We start from the raw sequence: 24046 nt of genomic DNA, 5'->3' as shown, positions 1-24046 counted from the left end.
GTAACATTGGTTTTAATGTTAGTGTTTTTTCAGACAGTACTTTAGACCATTTAAGTAAAGAATTGTGAGGAAAGATTACTCTGAGAAACAGTGGATGGCACTGTTGGTTTGCAGCTATGAAGTGCTAATGGAAGCAAGTCTTGAACTCTGATTAGAAATGGGCGAGAGCTGCAAACTCCAGATATGAATCAACATTTTCACCCAGATATGTAGGGGTGTTTGGGTTGAATATTTTGGTTTGGATTCAAGTGTTTTGATACTTCATACATTATAGTGATCTCCTGTTAAAACACATAAATTGGCCTTAAATCTGTTTTGGTGCTTCCACAAGCACATGATGGATTTAAACTCATGTCACTCAGTGAAGCCTAAAGAGTATGCACCAGTATTTTCGTGATGTTGCCTTAGTTTTTTGGGAAAAAATAATAAACATGTCACATTTTTGTTTCTCTCAGTACTTGACTGGTTAGATGACGTGACAGTCACAAAGTGACCAATGAATTTGGGTGCCTCCATTTTTAAGTACCCAAGTTGAGGTACTTTGAAGGGGCCTGATATTCATGTGCTCAGTGCTTTCTGAAAATCAGGTCCCTTTAAAGTGTCTCAACTTAGTTGAGCATCCCAAAATGGAGGCACCCAAGATCACTTTTGAAAATGTAGCAAATATAATAGATTATGTATATACATATAGCCCATAATCTAACTTTACTACTGTCTGTCAGATTAAAATGCTTCAAAGAATTAATGTCTATGAACTTCCTTTTATTTGTAATCACAAATTAGCCTGTACCTGGGGCCCATCACATCTATCAATTACTTCTTCCTGGCATGGTACATTGCCAACTCCCTACACCCTCTGTTGAGGCTCTTGTTCTGCTACCATCCACCTTCCTCTTCTCCCAGTCAGCCCTCTTTCTTTAAAACACCCTGCTTTATGCTATCACTCTGTAACTTTCTTCAAATTCAATATTGTCACCATATTTACTGATTTTAAAAGATGTTCCTGACACTGGAAACTTGGTTGCAAGGGGAAAAGCTTGGATGATAGTTGGACTAATAACAGTGGAGCAAATCATCCTTAGCATTGGAAGAACAATGCTACTGCAACTGAGGCAGAGTGATTAGCATGCCTATCCTGGACGGCTTCCTTTGAGATCACATTCAAAATCAGGATCAAAAAGGATATTTACAGAGGCTATCTGGAAGCCTCTTATGAGGAGGGCAAGTCTAGTGGGGTCCTGCCAGGGTCTGTCCTGGGTCTGGTACAAGTCAATGTTTTCATTAATGTCTTGGTTAACAGAATGGATTGTATACATATAAAATATGTGGATGACACCAAGCTGGGTGGGATTGCTAGCATTTTGGAGGCCAGGTTTAGAATTCAAAATGACCTTGACAAATTGGAGGACTGGTCTGAAATCAACAGGATGAAATTCAGTAAAGACAAGTGCAAAATACTACACTTAGAAAGGGAAAAATCAGAGGCATAGCTACAAAATTGGGAATAACAGGGCTCGGTGGTACTGCTGTTGAAAGGATCTGTGGGGTTACAGAGGATCACAAATTGAAGATGAGCCAACAGTGTGATACAGTTGCAAAAAAGGTTAATATTCTGGGGTGTATTAACAGCAGTGTCATATGTAAGACATGGAAGGTAATTGTCCCACTCTAATCAGCACTGGTGAGGTTTCAGTTGGAGTATTGTGTCAGTTCTGGGCACCAGGCTTTAGTAAAGATGTGGACAAATTGGCGAGAGTCCAAAGGACAACAACAAAAATGATGAAAGGTTTAGCAAACCTGACCTCTGAGGAAAGGTTAAAAAAACTGGGCATATTTTAGTCTTGAGAAAAGAAGACTGAGGGGGGCCAGTCTTCAACTATGTTAAGGGCTGTTATTAAGAGGACTGTGATCAATTGTTCTTTATGTCCACTGAAGGTAGGACAAGAAGTAATGGGCTTAATCTGCAGCAAGGGACATTTAGGTTAGACATTAGGAAAATCTTTCGAACTGTAAGGATAGCTAAGCACTGGAATAGGCTTCCAAGGCAGGTTGTAGGATCCTCATCACTGAAGATTTTTAAGAATAGGTTATGCCAGGGGTGGGCAAACTACGGCATGTGGGCCACATCCGGCCCGCGGGACCGTCCTGCCCGGCCCCTGAGCTCCCAGCTGGGGAGGCTCGCCCCCAGCCCCATCCCACTGTCCCCCCTCCCCTGCAGTAACGCTGCCGTGCGGGCGGCACGGCTTGTGCCCGCCCACCTCCCAGGCTTTCAAATAAGCCTGTCCTGCCACTCTGAACGGCATGGTAAGGGTAAGGGGGGAGGGGGTATTGGATAAGGGGCAGGAGACCCTGGGGGGAAGTCAGAGGACAGGGGGTGGTTGGATGGGGTGGAAGTTCGGGGGGTGGGGCGATCAGGAGACAGGGAACGGGGGGGTTGGATGGGGTGGGGGCCCGGGAGGTCGGGGTGGACAGGGAGTGGGGGGGGTTGGATAGGGGGTGTGGTCCTGGGGGGGCAGTTGGGGGCAGTCAGGGGACAGGGAGCAGGGGGCGTTGGATAGGCATGGGAGTCCTGGGGGGCCTGACAGGGGGTGGGGGTATGGATAGGGGGTGGGGCAATCAGGGGACAGGGAGCAGGGGGGGTTGGATAGGGTGTGGGGTCCTGGGGAGGTGGTTAGGGGTAGGGGGTCCCAGGAGGGGGTGGTCAGGGGACAAGGAGCAGGGGGGATTGGATGGGTTGGAAGTTCTGAGGGGGGCAATCAGGGAGCGGGAAGTGGGAGGGGGCGGATAGGGGGCACGGGCCAGGCTCTTTGGGGAGGCACAGCCTTCCCTACCCAGCCCTCCATACAGTTTCACAACCCTGATGTGGCCCTCGGACCAAAAAGTTTGCCCACCCCTGGGTTAGACAAACACCTTCGGGGATGATCTAGGTTTACTTGGTCCTGAGTCAGCGCAGAGGGCTGGACTAGATCACCTCTGGAGGTCCCTTCCAGCCCTACATTTCTATGTTTCTATGATCGACATTTACAAGGCAGATTTTGCTTCTTAGAAGTGTTTGTATCTCACTTTTATTTTCTTGTGTCTTTGCTGAACTTGTTTTGATCCAGTTGAACTTCACAGGGGACTCACTCCTGACTGCATTGAAATCCCTTTTCTTCTTTTTCGTTTAATTTTATGCTTAGGGGCATGGATTACATTGCTTAACTGAATAGATGTTTTGAACTTGCTTTTTCAGTGGGAGAAAACTTGAGGTGGGAATATTGTCTCTATTAAGTTACAAAATACTTTGTCTTTTTAGTTTAATTTTAAGGGCTTAGATATCCAAGTGATAGGTACTTTCAAAATGCAAAACTATTAACAGGCAAGTAAAATCATTTAAAAATAAAACTGGGAAAAAACCACAACCAAACACTGATATTTTGCTGAAAATTCAAAACCAATGCATTTAAATATATGTATTTTTTTCCATTTTCCTTTTCATGTGTCTCAGCACTTCCAAGTTCCGGTTCTGATTGGTTAAACCAGGCTCCAGATGGAACCTGGAAGTACCAAAATAATAACTATCTTTCTCATGGTATCTCCAGTGAAACTGAAGAAGAAATGGAAAGAATATTTCTGACCCCAGAGCTGTGAGCCGCAGCAGTGGCAGGTCTGGACCCCTGCCCCTCCTCTCCTCCAGCAGCAGGGCTCGGGTTCTCATCCCCGTCAGCCCTATTTTGTTACCATTCTTTTTAGTAAAAGTCAGGGCAGGGACAGGTCACGGGCTTCTGTGAATTTTTGTTTATTGCCCATAACCTGTGCCTAACTTTTACTAAAAAATGAAAGTGACAAAATCTTAACCCTACACATAATATAATAGTCTGGGGTAAGATTATTGTTACAGTAGCACACAGATGCCATGGGCAGTACTGAGGTTTCACTGTGATGGGCTAACACATAGGAAGAGACAGTCAGGGCCAGATTAAGGAGCAGGTGACCCAGGCAACTGTCTGGGGTGCTGGGCTTGGGAGACGCCGGGCTTGGGGTGCTGTTTTTGTTGTTAGCGACAAAAGGGAAAATTAGAATGTTGGAAGTAAATGTTTCAGGTATTCCGTATGTGGATTCATGTTTCACTAACCTCCTAGAACGTTCTGGATCTTTGTAGAATCTCATGGAACCTTCCAGACTTTCTGAGAACTACATTTTCCTCAAACCTCCTAGAATGTTGTTAGCCATGCCCTCAAGGATATATAAGGGGCAGGATGGTGCCAGTCAATCAGTGAGATATAAGAACAAACTGAAGTGAAATCCCAGCTGCAATATTGGGAACCTTGTTTTATTGTGTAATTGTGAAAGTGTACTTGTGTTTTATGACTTGAACAGTGAAATAGTGACTAATAGTTTGGCTTTCCAGGGCTCATCAGGTAAGTTGTTCACTTAACATAATGGTAATTTTCTCAGTTTGGTAGAGCTCCTTGGAAATACGACAATGTCATGCGTGAGCACCTACGTCAAGTAGTTTGTAAAGAAGCTATGGACCATTACTGCAGCAAAACAATTCAAAATGAATTGACTGACCTTATGGCAAGTAAGGTGCTTGATAACATATTGATGTGGCTCAGCAAAGCAAAGTACTATACCATAATAATGAACTGCACTCCTGACATTAGTCACAGTGAAAAGATGTCATTTATAGTAAGCTTTGTTGACAATGAGGATGGCTGTATCCAAGTAAAAGAACACTTTATCTGTTTCCAGTCTGTGGACGACTCTACTGGAAAAAGCCTAACAGAACTGTTTATGAATATTTTGAATGGCAGATTGGAAGAGGCCCTGTGGATTTTTCGCCTTCCTCTGTAGCATGGGGCACGGGTCACTTGCTGGAGGATTCTCTGCACCTTGAAGTCTTTAAACCATGATTTGAGGACTTCAATAGCTCAGGCATAGGTGAGAGGTTTATCGCAGGAGTGGGTGGGTGAGATTCTGTCGCCTGCATTGTGCAGGAGGTCAGACTGGATGATCATAATGGTCCCTTCTGACCTTAATACCTATGAATCTATGAATGAGAGTAAAATAAAGCTTCAGGACTGCTGCAGCCACGGTTACGACAATGGTGCTAAAATGAAAGGAAGAAACAGGGTTGTCCAGGCAAGGACCCTTGCGCTGAATCCAAGAGCTTCCTTCATGCCTTTTGGATGCGATTCCCTCACCCGGGTTGTGTCAGATGCAGTGTCATCATCTTTAGATTCAGTATCTTCAGATTACAGCAAAGGATATACGTCCTGTTTTCAGCATCAACTATCAGAAGGAAAATCCTCATGGACAGTGTTACAAATCTGATGTGAAGCCACTAAGTGACACTCACTGGGAGAGCTGCATTGACAGCGTAAGGCCAGTGAGGTACCAAGTGACTGAGGTTTATGACGCCCTGATGGAATTGGCACAGTCAAGTAAAACTGAGGCCGGAATCTGACACAAGATTCATAGCCTGGCAAACTAGAAACTGACTTCAAATTTCTGGTCTCAGTTGTGGTTTGGCATGATCTCCTGGTCTAAGTAAACATTGTAAGCAAGGTATTACAAACTCAGTCGATGGACATCGCGACTGCTACTACTTTGATGAGAAGCTACCTTGATTTTGTTGTGGCCTACAGAGACAATGGATTTGAAGATTCTATCACTGCTGCCAAAGAAATGGCAGAAAACTTAGGAGTTGAATCTTCAGAGAAACTCTTATTCATCGGAAGAAGAGACAGCTTGGCTACAAGGGAAGAGATGAGGTGATGGGAAGCCAGGAAGAAAAATCAAGAGGGAGTTTTTTTGCTCACTCGTTGACACTGCTTGAGTGTCCATTGAAGAAAGGTTCGGATAAATGAAGCACCATGAAAAGACCTGGATGGTTTTTTATGACCTTAGTAAGCTGCTGGTGGACAGGAAAACACTCTTGAACAATTGTACTGACCTTCACTGGATGCTGACACATAGGGAATGTTTGGATGTCAATGATAAAGACCTATACGTCGAACTAGACAACTTCTGTTACATTTTGCCACATGGGAAGCACTCTCCACTCCAAGCTCTCCAATTCCTTCATGATGCAGAGTTGAAGGACACTTTTCCTACTGTGTGGATAGCTTTGAGGATTCTGCTCATGCTGCCTGTCACAGCCATGAGTGATGAGCACAGCTTTTCAAAGCTCAAGCTCATTAAAACATATCTTCGATCGATGATGGTCAACAAGAGATTGACATTGTTTGCTATTTTATCACTTGAAAATTCCATTGGCCACTATTTGGATCTCTCTGATGCTGTGCTTCAGTTTGTGTGGGCAAAGGCAAGAAAAGCGACCTTTTGAACTAAAGGACTTGGGTTAATCTTCTAAGGCTGTCACCTACTGTAATACTATTTAATGCTGGTCCACCCAATGTTCGTGCATAGTTCAATTTCTTGATGTTAGTACATTTCAGCTATTCTATAAAAAATTTCTATAAGCTTAGAGGAAACTAATTTTTTATTTGCTTATATATGACATGAATAAATACAGATTTACAGATCCTAGCATGCAAATTTATCATTTTATATGACAGGGAAAACCATGCAAACAAATGGTGCATCCAAATTGTGAAATGGGCTACATATTACATATGCAATAAAAAATAAGGTATTCAAAAGTTAATAAATGGAAGGGGAGCACTGAAGATGCTCCTCACCTGGGGCGCCATTAGGGCTAGGGATGGCCCTGGACACAGTCCTTATTGTGAAAAGTTTACAGTCTAAGGTCATAGTCCTGTAAGTGCTTAAGTGACCTGCTCTTGTGTCTTGAGTTATATATGTAAGTATTTACAAGACTTGGGCCTAATTTAAGACATTACATGAGTATGACAAGGAATAGAAAAGAATGGGGAAAGAGGACAAGAATAACAAATAATAACTCCCTGAAGGTCTACAGGCTAGTTATATGCACAATTTGATGGTTCCAATTATTTAAATGTAGCCATTTTTAAATATTGTTTTAAAATATTATTTGCAAATAAAATAAATAACAACTAACATCAACTGCGTGACTTTGCAGATTCTCAGATGAGTTTGCAGCACTGGTAGCTAGAAAATCATAATTCTCTCTGTAAACTGAGCAAGGTTGATATAGAAATCACTGGGAGACAATAAACACGGAATTCCACAATGACACTTGCAGTCACTTTTCACTTAACTTTAACTGCATTTCAGCTTAGAATTTCAAAGTTTAAAGAACAGGAAAATGTTATGGGAATTGCTAAATTATTCTGATGTTGTTTTATTTTTTTCTTAAGTGACAATATTTTTCAGATTCCATGATTTTTTGTCTTAATGTTGATGAACTCAGCTCTCAAGGAAGTGAGGGCCAATTACTAACTAGAGCTAAGCATACTGCAGGTAATTGTTATGCAACCTGTTATGCTGCACTGCCAGCAGAAGGTGGTGCTAAAGTGGGCATAGCTGTCCCAGGAAAATCACACTAGTAGAAGGGGAACCTCTGTGATGTAGAGCCAGCACAGAAGCTCTTTCATCAGCTCTCCTCTGTTGATGACATAAATAAGTATGGATGAAGCAAAGGGCCTATGGATGGCACTGTCATACATCAGCTGATCCCCAACCAATCCTTTGTTGTTGCATGCCTTTCCCCTCCCTGCATCAGTCCTAGTGTATGAGGGAACTTCTGTCTCTCTTTCATGCACTGGAAGGATTAGCTATAATACTCTTATTTTGTAAGACATCCCACCATATATATGCCAATTAGGAGGAATTTTGTACTAACTATCAGGTATTGAACAATACACTTATTGGATATCACACTTAAGAAAGTGTGACTGATGTCATTCAGTCCAGAACTTCCAGACTTAAAACCAAGGATTCAAAATTCTTTAGTAAAGTGATATCAGAAGGGCTGCAAGCTTTTCATCAGAGTTCACATTGGTGGGCAAGCCCCTCAAATTTGTTAATGTCACCTTATCTAGTTAACATCACCTGTCTAGCATTTGTGCCTTAACGCTTGTGAGCCATGTAGCAGTTGACTATTTCCATTGTAAATCTGAATGTAGCAATTAGACTCTTAGTGAAGATCTAACTTAAAGAAAGAGATAAAAATAGCACCATTATATCAGTAGAAATGTCCAGCCAGCACAATTAGGAAATGTAAATAATATTCAGAACATTATATTAAGGTTACTAACATTATTCTGTTAAAAAAAAAAAAAGAAGATTTCCAGTTGTTGATTAGTGGGTTCAAAGTATAGTCTATAACACATGGTTTATTCTTATGTCCAGGAGGAATATACATTGAAAAAACTTTTTTGTCAAAATTTGCCTGTTTTTGAATAACAACACTTGTGTGAAACTGTTGCAAAAAAATACTTGACAGTTTTGTATGAATTATTTTTCCACTGTGAGGATGATGCTATCTTAAGAATTTCTAATTTGTTGAACATTGAAGTATCTTGGCACCTAATTTTGCAGCATTATATTCTTTATTTTCAAGCTGAGCCCGTTGGTTGTGAGTGGACACATAATTCTCATGGTATTGTTCTGGCTCCTTGATAGGACAGGCTGACCTTATGTGGATAGGAGGATTGGCAAAAACCCATTTTGGATGTGTTTCTCTGAATATGCTATAAGTATTCTTATTTCAGTCTCACTTTGCAAAATTGCCATGAAAATTTACCAAATCAGGCACAAGATCTAGTCACTCACTCGTTTCCTTGAAAATAGAGAAAATATTAATGATATTTTTGTCACCACAGGTTAGTGGGTGAGTACAGTTTTCCAAGGCTGTCTCTGAAATAGTCAAAAAAAAGTCTCTTTCTGTGCTCTTTTGGTGCCTACAGTCCAAAAAGCAATGGGAACTGATTATTTTGGGGGAGGGATAGCTCAGTGGTTTGAGCATTGGCCTGCTAAACCCAGCATTGTGAGTTCAATCCTTGAGGGGGCCATTTAGGGATCTGAGGCAAAAATTGGGGATTGGTACTGCTTTGAGCAGGGGGTTGGACTAGATGACCTTCTGAAGTCCCTTTCAACCCTGCTATTCTATGATTGATTTGTTTTAAAATTTATATTTCATTTTCACCATTTACAGAGCATATATGAGTATACATTAATGGCCCTGATCCTGCAAAGCAGCCTATATGGGTTACCTCTTACCCCACCTCCAGATCCCAATTGACTACATCCAATCAGTGTCACAGTTCATGGCAACTGAACTAGTACTGCCCCTGTGTGGTCCACGAAGGGCACCCACTCTCAGGCTTGTGACTCCCCGGCTGTCACGTTTCTTGGGAAGAGACATGTGTCTCACTCCCTCCTGACCAGGGTATTTGCAGGTGGCAAAGTTCCTTGCCTGCTCTATGAATTCCCCAGCAAGTCAGACTGCCTGAATAGGCCTGCTTTGCTTTTCTCCTCATAGGCTATAATCAGCGTAATTGCGCATAGTTATAAGGTACCATACACGTTTTCCTAATCAAGCCATTTATTCTTAAGGTGAAAACATTATAGAGAAAATATATTTAAACAATAAAGAAACCTACACACATGCTTATCAGAGCTCACTGCAACTCCAGCAAGGGCTCCAGTCCTTCAAACCCCACCAAGGGCGTTTTCTCTAAAGTTACAAGTTCATAACCACCTTGGCTCAGAATGAACACACTCATGAATGTATGAGCCACTCCTGTATACAGAATGGGCCTCTGATCTTAGAATCATAGAATATCAGGGTTGGAAGGGACCTCAGGAGATCATCTAGTCCAACCCCCTGCTCAAAGCAGGACCAATCCCCAACTAAATCATCCCAGCCAGGGCTTTGTCAAGCCTGATCTTTAAAACCTCAAAGAAAGGAGATTCCACCACCTCCCTAGGTAACCCATTGCAGTGCTTCACCACCTCCTAGTGAAAAAGTTTTTCCTAATATCCAACCTAAACATCCCCCACTGCAACTTGAGACCATTACTCCTCATTCTGTCATCTGATATCACTGAGAACAGTCTAGATCTATCCTCTTTGGAACCCCCTTTCAGGTAGTTGAAAGCAGCTATCAAATCCCCCCTCATTCTTCTCTTCCGCAGACAAAACAATCCCAATTCCCTCAACCTCTCCTTATAAGTCATGTGTTCCAGTCCCCTAATCATTTTTGTTGCCCTCCACTGGATTCTTTCCAATTTTTTCACATCCTTCTTGTAGTGTGGGGCCCAAAACTGGACACAGTACTCCAGATGAGGCCTCACCAATGTCGAATAGAGGAGAACGATCACGTCCCTCGATCTGCTGGCAATGCTCCTACTTATACCTCCCAAAATGCCATTAGCCTTCTTGGCAACAAGGGAACACTGTTGACTCATATCCAGCTTCTTGTCCACTGTAATCCCTAGGTCCTTTTCTGCAGAACTGCTGCCTAGCCATTTGGTCCCTAGTCTGTAGCAGTGCATGGGATTCTTCCCTCCTAAGTGCAGGACTCTGCACTTGTCCTTGTGCTTCAGAATTGATTCCTTGAGGACCTGCTCCATGATTTCTCCAGGGACTGAGGTGAGGCTGACTGACCTGTAGTTCCCCGGATCCTCCTCCTTCCCTTTTTTAAAGATGGGCACTACATTAGCCTTTTTCCAGTTGTCCAGGACCACCCCCAATCGCCATGACTTTTCAAAGATAATGGCCAATGGCTCTGCAATCACATCCGCCAACTTCTTTAGCACTCTTGGATGCAGCACATCTTGCCCCATGGACTTGTTCTTGTCCAGCTTTTCTAAATAGTCCCGAACCACTTCTTTCTCCACAGAGGGCTGGTCACCTCCTCCCCATGCTGTGCTGCCCAGTGCTGTAGTCTGGGAGTTGACCTTGTTCGTGAAGACAGAGGCAAAAAAAGCATTGAGTACATTAGCTTTTTCCACATCCTCTGTCATTAGGTTGCCTCCCTCATTCAGTAAGGGGCCCACACTTTCCTTGACTTTCTTCTTGTTGCTAACATACCTGAAGAAACCCTTCTTGTTACTCTTAACATCTCTTGCTAGCTGCAACTCCAAGTGTCATTTGGCCTTTCTGATTTCACTCCTGCATGCTGGAGCAATATTTTTATACTCCTCTCTGGTCATTTGTGCAATCTTCCACTTCTTGTAAGCTTCTTTTTTGTGTTTTAAGATCAGCAAGGATTTCACTGTTAAGCCAAGCTGGTCGCCTGCCATATTTACTATTCTTTCTACACATCGGGATGGTTTGTTCCTGTAATCTCAGTAAGGATTCTTTAAAATACAGTCAGCTCTCCTGGACCCCTTTCCCCCTCATGTTATTCTCCCAGGGATCCTGCCCATCAGTTCCCTGAGGGAGTCAGTCTGCTTTTCTGAAGGCCAGGGTCCATATTCTGCTGTTCTCCTTTCTTCCTTGTGTCAGGATCCTGAACTCGACCATCTCATGGTAACTGCCTCCCAGGTTCCCATCCACTTTTGCTTCCCCAACTAATTCTTCCCGGTTTGTGAGAAGCAGGTCAAGAAGAGCTCTGCCCCTAGTTGGTTCCTCCAGCACTTGCACCAGGAAATTGTCCCCTACATTTTCCAGAAACTTCGTGGATTATCTGTGCACCGCTGTATTGCTCTCCCAACAGATATAAGGGTGATTGAAGTCTCCCATGAGAACCAGGGCCTGCGACCTAGTAACTTCCATTGGTTGCCGGAAGAAAGCCTCGTCCACCTCATCCCCCTGGTCCGGTGGTCTATAGCAGACTCCCACCACGACATCACCTTTGTTGCTCACGTTTCTAAACTTAATCCAGAGACTCTCAGGTTTTTCTGCAGTTTCATACTGGAGCTCTGAGCAGTCATACTGCTCTCTTACATACAATGCAACTCCCCCACCTTTTCTGCCCTGCCTGTCCTTCCTGAACAGTTTATATCCATCCATGACAGTACTCCAGTCATGTGAGTTATCCCACCAAGTTTCTGTTATTCCAATCACATCATAATTCCTTGACTGTGCCAGGACTTCCAGTTCTCCCTGCTTGTTTCCCAGGCTTCTTGCATTTGTGTATAGGCACTTGAGATAACTCGCTGATCATCCCTCTTTCTCAGTATGAGGCAGGAGCCCTCCCCTCTCGTGCTCTCCTGCTCATGCTTCCTCCCGGTATCCCACTTCCCCACTTACCTCGTGGCTTTGGTCTCCTTCCCCGGTGAACCTAATTTAAAGCCCTCCTCACTAGGTTAGCTAGCCTGCTTGCGAAGATGCTCTTCCCTCTCTTTGTTAGGTGGAGCCCATCTCTGCCTAGCACTCCTCCATCTTGGAACACCATCCCATGGTCAAAGAATCCAGAGCCTTCTCTCCGACACCACCTGCGTAGCCATTCATTGACTTCCACGATTCGACGGTCTCTACCCGGGCCTTTTTCTTCCACGGGGAGGATGGACGAGAACACCACTTGCACCTCAAACTCCTTTATCCTTCTTCCCAGAGCCACGTAGTCTTCAGTGATCTGCTCGAGGTCATTCTTGGCAGTATCATCTTGTCCTCATGTAACAGGCGATCAGCAGACAAAGGTCCCTCCTCAGGAGCGTGGCAATGCTTCAAAAGGCAGAGTTCTTACATAACCAGAGGTATATTAGTATACACCACCCCTAGAGATTTTGTGGGAGACCCACTTAACTTTAAAAGTTCATACTTGTTTGGTCCATTGTTTCAAATAGTCCTTAGAAGCTCATAATACTTCCCAGGGTTTACATTAGCCATGTTTCCCTACTAGAAATGTTACATACAATCCCACAATAATATGCAATAATTTGCATATTTAATACAATGAGCTCCTAAAACTTAATTCAATAAGGTTTGTCCAGAATATTGCAGGAAATTATCATATCTGTCATAATCAGCTATTATATATATAGGACCCGGGGCCATGTGAGTTCTTTCCTCTGTGTGGACTCCTACAGGCATTCTGTCTTTGAAATTGGTGACATGGATTTGCTAAAATCTTGCAATCTGTATCTGTCATGCAGGCTGTACCCATACCTGTATTATAAGATTTAGAACTATATCAAAAATCTGCATGCTTCATAAAATCCATTTTGTTTCAAGGCCACAGATCCACAAAGTCCTTGAGTGCAATGTTAACTTTAAGCACATTGACTTTAATGGGACTACTTGTGTGCTTACAATTAAGCATGTGCTTAAGATCTTTGTTTGATCAGTGCCACAGACAGTCTGATCCTTGGAGAAGAAGTATTTGGGATGTATTTTTATTTGTGCTGCTTAACCAGCTATATATTGATTGAAGTGTGGTCAAAGGGTTTGAGTGAGAAAGTTTTGTCATATTACACTCCATGTGATTGCTAAACTATAATTTGTCTGCTTCACCATCAGTGAGGACCAGCATTCAGCCCAGACAATTTTTTTTCCCGACAAGCATAAAAGCTACCTCATTAGAAAGTCAGGTAAAAGGAGTAGTATATTTGAAATGATCTTTAAAAATTTAGGCTTAAGTCCTAAGTAATGTATATTTCCTAGTTCATTAATGCAGAAATACTGCACAGAGATTTTAATCTTAGAGTTAATAATAAAAGCAATTTTCACTAAAAATATAAAAACTGTAATGGTAGAATCATGATATTGCATTTAGCTCTCCCACAAAAAGTCACTTTATTACTTTCTTTTGACACTTATTTTCATTCTGGGATTAATTTTACTATATAAGGGCTTCTTAACTATTCTATTAAAATTTCCATTCAGAAGCAATAATATCTAAGAGTGAATAATAGTCATGTAAATCATTATTTCATATTAATGTAAAAGATTTTGTAAGTTCTTATGAATTCTGCTGACATGCACAATTGTGAAAAGGTTATCTCTACATTCTGCAGTGATATGCGCTGGAACAAAGGAACTATTTTAAAAGCATCAGTGGAGTACATCAAGTGGCTACAAAAAGAACAACAGAGAGCTAGAGAATTAGAACACAGACAGAAGAAATTAGAGCAGACTAACAGAAGACTTCTACTTCGAATTCAGGTTTGTATAAGAATGTCACTATGAACTACAAAGATTTCTCACTACTTATCCATCATCGAATTTAATTCATCTGTATCATTTTTTTTCTCCTAAATGCCATTTATTAAAAGTGGATTGGCCTTTTTCAGGAATGGTACAATTTTACATAATTTTGCGAGTCTGTATTTATTGCTATGCAAGTTCTTTAGATTTCTAGAAAAATCCTTTGATAATTAGGCCTTATGCAAGGTAACATATTTATAGAGAACTAATACAATATTTTGAAGAAATATTGCCTTATGTAGTATATCTACATTATAACTACAGCAAAAAAATTCATTTGTTTCCCTAAAACTATATTGAACACTAAATCCTCCTCCATATTTTCTTTTCCTCTTTGTAAAATTTCCACGGCATTGCATTGCCTTGGGGTACATTGTGCCATGTTATATTAAGTCACACATCATCTGCTCATGTGACATAAAGTATCAGAATCTGGTCTCCATAGCTTGAAATGCAAGATTTAAAGAAATATATCATCAGGTAAGGTACCCGCTATCTCTCCAGATAGCAGCCTTGAATTTTTGTGGATAATTAATAAGTAGAAATATCTGCAGCATTTTTCCATCACCTTTAAGTGGTTCAGTACTGTAGGTAATGGTATTATGGGGATTGTCATCTCTCTTATATTCCCATAAGGCGTTCACTTAGCTACAGGCTGAGAATTAAAAAGAAAACCAGCCCAGGTTGTTTGTTGTTATTTATCATGGATTGTCCATATATTGTATTTTTAAACATATTGCCACAAGTGGATTAAGAATTACTGTGCATGTACCATCTGTATGCATATTTCTTACCTACAGTGGTTCTAAAGAAATGAAGTTCCCTTCCAAAATCATTATTTAAATCTTTTTTGTTTGAAACCTTAGGAACTAGAAATACAGGCTCGTGCGCATGGGCTACCACTCATGTCTTCACTCAGTGCTGTGGATGTAGCTGCCCAGGTCATCAAGCAACAGACATATCCAGAGGAGAATTCCATAGACTATTCTCAGCAACTGGTTCTGGTACATGGACCAAGTGCTGACCTTTGTGATGGATCCACAGCCTTTTCTGATCCTCTCTCGCATTTCACCGATTTGTCTTTTAGTGCTGCTTCAAAAGAAGAACAAAGGTTAGAAGAAATCTTACTGGATGACACAATATCGCAATTTGGAACAGATCCACTCTTGTCTTCAATATCACCTGCTGCATCAAAAGAGAGCAGCAGAAGAAGTAGCTTTAGCACAGATGATGGAGATGATTTCTAAAACTAGAAAGGGCATAATTAATTTTGATAATCTTTTGTTGGTGCTAAGAGATTGTATTATGAATTTAAGTGTGATGTTTGTACTCAGTTCTAAGAAGGTGGAGAACTGTTGTGGACATAAGCTGCTGCATGGGTAGGATGTAGGTGAGTGCATATGTCACAGAAAGACGAAAGATGGACCTGGATTCATATCTCTTTGCCCAGAATTGACTACATCTGTTCAGAGCTAGCATTTGCACAGACCCTTCCTTGTTCACTGGGAAGGCTTTAGCCATTTCCCCTCACATTCTCACAGCAGTATTAAAATGGTTCCCAGAAAAATGAAGACCCACATTGCAAAAACTCTGTGGAATCTACCACTCGGTTCGCTCAAATTTAACGATGTTTTAGTCAGAAATATTTGTTAATTTCTTTTTAAATGAAAAGGAGAAATTTCAATATATACAACAATTGCAACACAACAATGAGGAAATGTTTGAATGTGATGTTCCTGCAATAGAGAGGTTACAAACATCAAAAAAAAGGGAGCACAGGGTTCTTGTCAAAGTCCGCATAAATTGTGCTTCGTGAACTGCATCTCCTTTTTATAATGAAGCCACAAAGTCCATAAAGTTGTGTTCAGAATCCTTATCATTTCTGTTTTATTCCTATTTAGAAAAGTATCCAATATTTTATATTTATTTTCAAACACTTTAGTGTAACTGAAGAAAAACAAAAACTACCATAATGATACTGATTTAAAAGAATTAAGCAGACAAAAACAGATGCACGGTTTAAGCAGCTTCAAGACAGATTCTGTTCAGGCAACAGAACATACTAAGAGTGCAGGTATGTTCAAGACACAATGAATATATTCAGTGTTACAGTTAGTACAAATAAAAACAGCCATTAGTGCTAATATGGCTAACACCAGCTCTTTGTTGCAAACTCTTCTCTCTACTGTTTTTCTTGAGAAAGCTTTTTCCAGATGTGAATTGTACCTTGTTTCCGGTTGTGGCATAATAAGGTTTTTCTAAAGGGACTATATCTAAATTGATACCTACGTCTTTGAGCCAGTTGCATATGGAAGGCAATGCACTGGATTCCCATTATATGCATTTTGTCAGAGAGAATTTCACTTTAAATTCATCTCTAGATTCACTATAAAAATGAAGTAGGCAGACCTTGGAATCATAAGGGATATTCCTGATACCTATTGATATGATCCACTGCTTTCTAACATGCTAGTACTGGGCACTCACAAAACATGTGGATTGATAACCCCACAGAGGTTTGGCAGTTGGAGGGCAGGGAGAACACACTTGATTTTTGTACATAGTGGGATTTTGGAGAGTGATGTATATACTTGGAATAGATTAAGTGCAATCATTCTAAATCTAATAGTAATACACCGGAAATTGAGCTGACCCGAGTTCTTCAGAGCTTTCCGCAACTGAGTCAAAAGAGCATTGTGGGGGTCTTGGTGCAAGTCAAAAAATGTTTCAAAAGTAAAAGTGTTGTGTTCCACTTTGCTCTGCCAGAGCCTGCCTAAAAAAGGTATCTTATAGATATGGGTAGTGGAGTAGCTAAGGGAGAGTCAATCAGGCTGCTAGGTGAGTGAATGCTTTACATTTATTGTCCAAGAATGATGTCTTTACCCTGATAGATTCATTTTCTTTAAAAAAAAAAAAACAAATTGTGCCCAGAAGTCAAATGAGATCTCCTGGAATATCCATTCAGGTTGCTAAATGGATCGTTCCCTTAGGTAAATGTTTGTACAGGGGCCATAGCCCAGACCTGACTAGTGTGCTACAGCATATCCAAACAGTTTGAGGGCTACAGTTTCCTTATCTGGTGTACTCTTGATGGTATTTTATCTTCTCATTCCATGTCACTTGGACTGACTTCAGTGCATTGCTAGGAGTTTAAGACATGGGTTTATAAATTGTATAATTTCATGTGAGGTTTTAGGAAGCATTGCAGACATGTAGTAAAACCAATCTCTATCTGTCTAAAGGAAACATTTGAGTTTTTCAGTCAACTCAAGGAGTTCTATTAGCTAATATAAATCAAATTATTTAAACTGTAAGTGCTTTGGGGCAGGGACTCTCTTCTTGTTATATGAGTGCCTATTACAACGGGGCTTTGATCCTTGATTGAGGCCCCTAGTTGTTACTACAATGCAAATAAACAACAACAACAACTGACATGTTAAGTTTTTTTTTTTAAAGAACATCGGGAGTGGGGATGGGAGCATTGAAGGGATATTAACCACAGGTAATTGAATACAGGAAGAAGAGCCTACTTCGCTAGAGTTCACAGCTTTGTCAGGGACTAGCTCAGCAGTTTCCAACCCACGGGCCACATGCAGCCCAATTAGCACACAGCTGTGGCCCAGCTCAGCTGTGTGCTAAAGGCCAGCTCCAGGGGTCTGGGGTGGGGCAGCCACCTGGCCCTGTGAGCTCCAAGGTCCAGGGTTGGGCAGCTGGCCGGACCCGTGAGCTCCGGGGGTAAAGGGTCGGGGTCCAAGCTGCCACTACCTTGCCACCCGGCCCCTGAGGCCCAGGTAATGCATTGTGGGCTGCAGATGTAGCCCACAATGATAAATAAGTTGAGAACCACTGGACTAGCTTGTAGTGAAAGTCAAATACAAAATTGGATATATCCAAAGTAACATTCATGCACAGATTCCTAATTTAGGATGGATATTGCCCATTTCAGCTGCCAAAGGGAGGGAATTGGTGGCTGATGTCAAGTATTTTCATTTGTCTTTGTACTGTAGTTTCTACTACATTAGTTTCAAATACACCAATGTGAGTTTGCTCATAATGGAGAAAAAGAAATTAAATATGAATGTGTTACATGATTTTCCCATTGAATTTTTAGACCATACCTAGGAACCATATTGACTTTAAGGAAGATCCTGAATTTAATCACTTCTACAAGTCCTGTCCTAAAAAAGGATTACAGTGCATCCATGAGTTTTTTTAAAGTTCATTTTTATTCATCTTACAATGCCCTCAATATGAAACACCAGATGTATTTTCTGCATGAGAAATCTAACAGGCAGTGGTTCTGTTTCCAGATACTGAACTGCTGTCTCTGCAAATAAATATATTGACAACAACTACACTCTCATCAATTTGTAGTCATTCATGAAAATGCTTATGTTAATGCACATGATGTTAATGCTGTGTCAATGCCATCAAATTATTTTTCCAGTAGAAATTCATCATTTCAAATAATCGTTAGTGTTTTTATGAATTACTACAACTTAATAAAAGATATAGTGTCACCCCTGAAATCAGTGGTATAGAGTGGGAAATACTTCTCTGACACATATGCTAGGGGATGAATCTTTGGGGAAAAAAGAAAATTAAGTTGGCTCCTCAGTGGCAGAGTCTATAGTTTCCTGGTTTGATCTATTAATACAAACATGTTAATGCTTACAAAAAAAGGGCAATGGAGACATGCCCTACTGAGTTAAGGAAGCTTCTGAGAAGGCTAGATGGCCAGAGCTCTCTACGTGTTGGTCTCACTATCCCAAACTTCCTAGAATAACAAATTCTCTGTGTCTGTTCAGCTTTAGTGAGATGGTACTAAAGCTTAGTACTTTTTAAACCAGGGCACAATGCTTTCTTCATTGCATGCTTGTGCAGAGGAAAGGGATTTGATGAATATGGGGACAAATCCTGAAGCAAAACTCCTGTTGATGTCAATGAGTAAATTATGTACCGGGACTGCAGGTTTTGGTGCATGAGCAATATGGCCAAATTATTTCTAATACAGCCTTGTTTGTTGAAGTCTTATACAAGAGGTGTGGAGTGGGTCTATGACTCAGGCCCTAAGAAAGAAAGACTTCTATAGTTCTTCTAGGATATCCACTATCCATAGATACTGGAACTAGGGGTGCTGGGGGTGCAGCAGCACCCTCAGACTTGAAGTGGTTTCCATCATATACAGGGTTTACAAGTTCGTTCAATGGCTCTCTGCACCCCCGCTATACAAATTGTTCCAACACCCTCTGCCACTATCTTCATTTTTTACAGATGAGCTTTTGCCCGTTTTCAGTAGCAGATATTAAAAACTGGTCGTCATAGTCTTACAGTATACATGAACCAGTGAACTGATAATTATACAAAAGAAAAGGGAGTTGAAATATTATCATCTTGTTTAATTCATGAAATGGATATAGATGCTATACTAAGAAACAAGACCTAAATTATTTCACTGTCTGGAGTGGGGCTACTGTTTGAAAAGGTAAACTACGTGCAAACATTTTAACAAACAGAACTGCTGTTGCTTTATCGGATAAAGGACTACATATAATTCAGTCATTTAATCTTAATAAGAACATTGTTATTATAATACCTTTTGACTTTAATAGGGCTGTATATATGAATGGAAGCTGTAAAATTATTGTAATTTAAAATTATGTTAAGTCTGTTAGATTAGTAAAGGCATTTACATTACTAGCATGAGACTAGAATATTTTTATTATAATTGCTATTTTTCATTGTTAACCATACAGTATCTTGTTTTCTAAGTAAATGTATGTGACAGAATATACTTTATTACCTACTGTATATGCAATCTTTATAAAAATACACTTTATATGTCCTGGTACTTTATGTTTATTATATTAATACAATTAAAGAACTAAAATTAAAACATCTTTTTATATATCCCTTGTGAAATATCACTGTCCAGACTCACTAAGAACCCACTACCAAAAAATATAATAACATCGGCCAAGAGCATCTGAGGAGATACCTACTAGACTTCACAACTGCTAAACATTTAGTCCATTAGGATACATCATGATCCATAAGCCTTCCATTAATGAATATAATTGATATATTCTTTAATATGTTCTCCTGCCATCTGCTTATTCTTGCGGCTAAGGCTTTGATTTATGGAAAGTGTTTTCAGAATGTTGCAAAATTGCTAGCAGGTATGATGGTATCCGTTAAATCACAAAGATGCTCTACAAAAATCTTTTACTATACTAGAAGTTCCCCAGACAACCTAGGGTAAACAGAATATTGTGTTTTTAAGATGTAAAACATTTTTAAAACTGATAATTAGACAACATTTTGAATTAGGTTAGGATTTGGGTTTAACATTTTGAATTACTAATATCAGAAGTGCCATCTCAAGAATATAGCTGGCATTTATGTACATGAATAATACAAATATTGTTAAATAGGAATATATATTTCAGCCCCGTTTTGGGAGCACTTTTGTTTATTTCTTTGAAAATAAGGATTTTCATTGTTTTATACAGCACTAGATAAACATTTTATTTTAAATGAAGATAGTATTGTCATCTTTATTATTATTATTCCATTAGTCTGTTCATTAAGATTTCCCTAATTAATGTTAAAAACTGAACATGCTAATTATTACTTGCATACTAAAGTTCTGTGATTAGCCAAAAGGAAGGAAACTTTGCTTGTGCATACATTATACACAGATCTGATTATAAAAGATTCTCTGTGCAGTGCTAAGAGCTCTCAATTCCATTTCATGGAGGTGCTCAGCATCTTGCAGAATCAAGCTCCTAATGATTAAATAAATAACATCAGGAAAATCCAATCAGAAGTTATTAAAAAGATTAGGAAAGACACTGTGTGTTAGACTGCTTGATTAAAAATGGTGATGTTAGCAAATGATAGCCAATCAGGTTTGATGTAAGCATCACTTGTATTGACAACCGATGGGAGATTAAAGGAAAACCCAGAAGTTTTGATACTAATCAGTTGCAGGGCCAAAAATCTAATTATAGCGGGGGAGGTACAGTAGTGAAGCATGCTAAAGCTTATTGGTTAAATCACTGATACCCATCAAGTTAAATATATATCAGTTTCATTAATTGGCAACCACAAGACAAGTGTACTATATTCCGGATGATGATGATTTTGATATAATCCACCACATTGTGGTTAAGTATATGATTCATGTAATAAGAAAAAGGTGCCTGCAGGCTATTGTTCCTAGCATGGATTAAAATTTACATATTGCTTCTCCTTATGTCAAAACATCTGGTGTCTGCAAATGCTAACGTTTCGTTAAAAAGTTTCATGAGCTAGGAATAGTGGATTGGAAACATTGCCTGTGAATCATTCAAGCATTATAATGGAATAAGAGGCTATGTTAGGAAAAGGCAGATTGCTGAAAACAATACTATAGTCAACGTTGCCGACTCCTATGCTTGTCAATTTGATGAGTAACTCTATGTTTGTAGGAGAGGGGAAAATGTCCCAAATCTTAAGAATTAATTAGTAATTTTCAATGGTTATGAAAAATTTCTCTTACTTTCAAAACTAAACAAAACAAAATTTTCATTTCATTTAAAAAATGTTCATTGAAAATTGCCACAAAATTTGAACCAAATGAAAAATGTTAATTTCCTTTCCAATTTTTTACTGAAATTGATTGATTGTTTCCACCAGTCCTATTCTGTAGCAAAAAGTGTAATGAGTCCCAGTGAAGGAGACTGGCAGTGCCTGGTGGAATCAGATAGACTGCGGGACGCACGCCAATAAACTGCCTATTGAAGAGAAGATGTAAGTGGCTTTTAATGCCGCCTTTTCTTCAGCTCTGTGTTTTAGTATAAGAATGTCATGCTTCCTCTGAATGAAGCTATCATTCCCATTCATTGCATAGGCTGAACTGCTATACGGTGTTTAGCTATCTATCGTTCAGACATCATTTTGTTTACAACTATGCATTCACTTTAACCTCTAAAGTTGTTTGCTTGTGACAGTGTAGATCCAATGGAAAGTGCATTGGAACTACCAAAGCAGCATAATTGTGGCAGGTACTTTAGAGGAGGTTTTTGGCAGATGATTTGGTTCAGCCTGTCATCCATATGCGCTAGATGTGCTTTAAAGTGTGGTACAACTCACCGATACAACTGATCATAAAACTCTAGTCTTTTTTACTGTTACTTATTGTTACCCTAGATGTAAAAAAATATTAAATATGTCTACATTTCAATTAAACAGACAGAGCTGGCCCATGTCAGCTGACTTGGGCACACTTGGCTTGGGCTACAGAACTATAAAATTACAGTGTAGATGTCTGGGCTTGGGCTGAACCCTAGGCTGTGGGACCCCATCAGGGGGAGGGTCCCAGAGCCTGGACATCTACAGCCCCGCAGCCTGAGCCCACTGACATGGGCCAGCCATAGGTTTTAATTGACACACTTATAGTGGCTCCTGAGGGTATGCCTACGCTCCAATGTAATCCCAGTGTTCAAACTCAGGCTCAAGCCATCTCCCCCTTCCTTCTACATACAAATCATGCTAACCGAGGGCTCAGAGTCAGGGGTTCAAGCTCTATTGCTTTGCAGTGTAGATGCAGCCCTACTGGCCTCGGGCCCTGGGAGTCCACCAAAAGTATCCCACAATCACATGGGCTTTTTGTCCTCTGCACAGTCAGGTTTGGTGGACAGTCAAGTTTATCCACACTGTACAACGAACAAAGGCCTAGAGCGGCCACATTTTGAAGGGGCACTAAGAAGTGGATATGGGTGGTTGGACTCGGGCACAGACAATGAACTGTAGATGCTGGAGCCCCAAGTTGGGAGCCAGGGTTCAACAATTCCTAACCTGGGGTTACAAAAGAGTGTAGATGGTCAGGCTCTACGTTAACAAATCCAGGGTCTACTAACTCAAGTTCTACTAACATTGCAGTGTAGATGTACTCTGACAGGCAACAGTGGATGGATCACTTGATGTTTACCTGTTCTGTTCATTCCCTCTGAAGCACCTGGCATAGGCCATTGTCAGAAGACAGTATACTGGGCTGGGTGGACCATTGGTCTGACCCTGTATGGCCGTTTTTATGGTCTTGCCTTTTTCCTCCTGACTGTGGGTAGAAGCCCCACCTAGGTAGATTCCTACATCACTGCAGGGCTGTGGTAAACTGGGCAGCACGTGCCTGAAAACGCTGCAGCAACACCATTCAAATGAGTTGACAAAAAAGCTGTGGGGGGTAATTAACACATTAGCTATCCCAATGTAAAATCATAGTAGAGACAAGGCACTGAGTTTTGCTGTGAGGTAAGCTAAGCGCAGCCAACAATTGCTGGGGAGTATAGTGCAAACCTCACCTCGCTATCTCACAGTGAGCCTTGGCTATGCTTAGGATTTTACAGTGCGATAACTATGGGGGTTTGTTAACTCAGTGTAAAAAACAAACACAAAACCTTGGCATCAGTGAAGACAAAGCCCAAAACATCTGAGGGCAAGGAGTGTGGAAGAAGAAGGAACAAAAATGCACCAACTGCCAAATTGGGATCTGGTGCACCTTTAAAGGTGTCAGGAGAGGAGAGGGGGAAAGAGTGGCAACTGAAAGAGCTGCTAGGAAATGGGCACTGAGGGGCCAATGGCAGCTCTTGATCACAGAATATCAGGGTTGGAAAGGACCTCAGGAGGTCATCTAGTCCAACCCCCTGCTCAAAGCAGGACCAATCCCCAACTAAATCATCCCAGCCAGGGCTTTCTCAAGCCTGACCTTAAAAAATTCTAAGGAAGGAGATTCTACCACCTCCCTATGTAACGCATTCCAGTGTTTCACCACCCTCCTAGTGAAAAAGTTTTTCCCAATATCCAACCTAAACATCCCCCACTGCAACTTGAGACCATTACCCATTGCTCTGTCATCTGCTACCACTGAGAACAGTCTAGATCCATCCTCTTTGGAACCATTTTTAAGGTAGTTGAAAGCAGTTATCAAATCCCCCCTCATTCTTCTCTTCCGCAGACTAAATAATCCCAGTTCCCTCAG

The 24046-nt window shown here is 40.8% G+C and overlaps 1 protein-coding gene across 3 annotated transcripts in view; it reads left to right on the top strand.

Moving 5' to 3' along the window:
* TFEC (transcription factor EC) overlaps nt 1-19990 on the top strand; it is a 47318-nt gene extending 27328 nt beyond the window's left edge. For all 3 annotated transcript variants that reach the window (XM_074942287.1, XM_074942289.1, XM_074942288.1), the window contains 2 exons: nt 13836-13983; nt 14892-19990. In XM_074942287.1, the coding sequence (XP_074798388.1) occupies nt 13836-13983; nt 14892-15272 (529 nt within the window). In that variant the 3' untranslated portion in view covers nt 15273-19990. The remainder of the gene's footprint in view (nt 1-13835; nt 13984-14891) is intronic.
* The last annotated feature ends 4056 nt before the right edge of the window (nt 19991-24046 follow it).

The sequence above is a fragment of the Natator depressus genome, chromosome 1 (genome assembly GCF_965152275.1).
Source record: "Natator depressus isolate rNatDep1 chromosome 1, rNatDep2.hap1, whole genome shotgun sequence".
NCBI lineage: Eukaryota > Metazoa > Chordata > Testudines > Cheloniidae > Natator > Natator depressus.
This window is presented reverse-complemented; position numbering and strand designations above follow the sequence as displayed.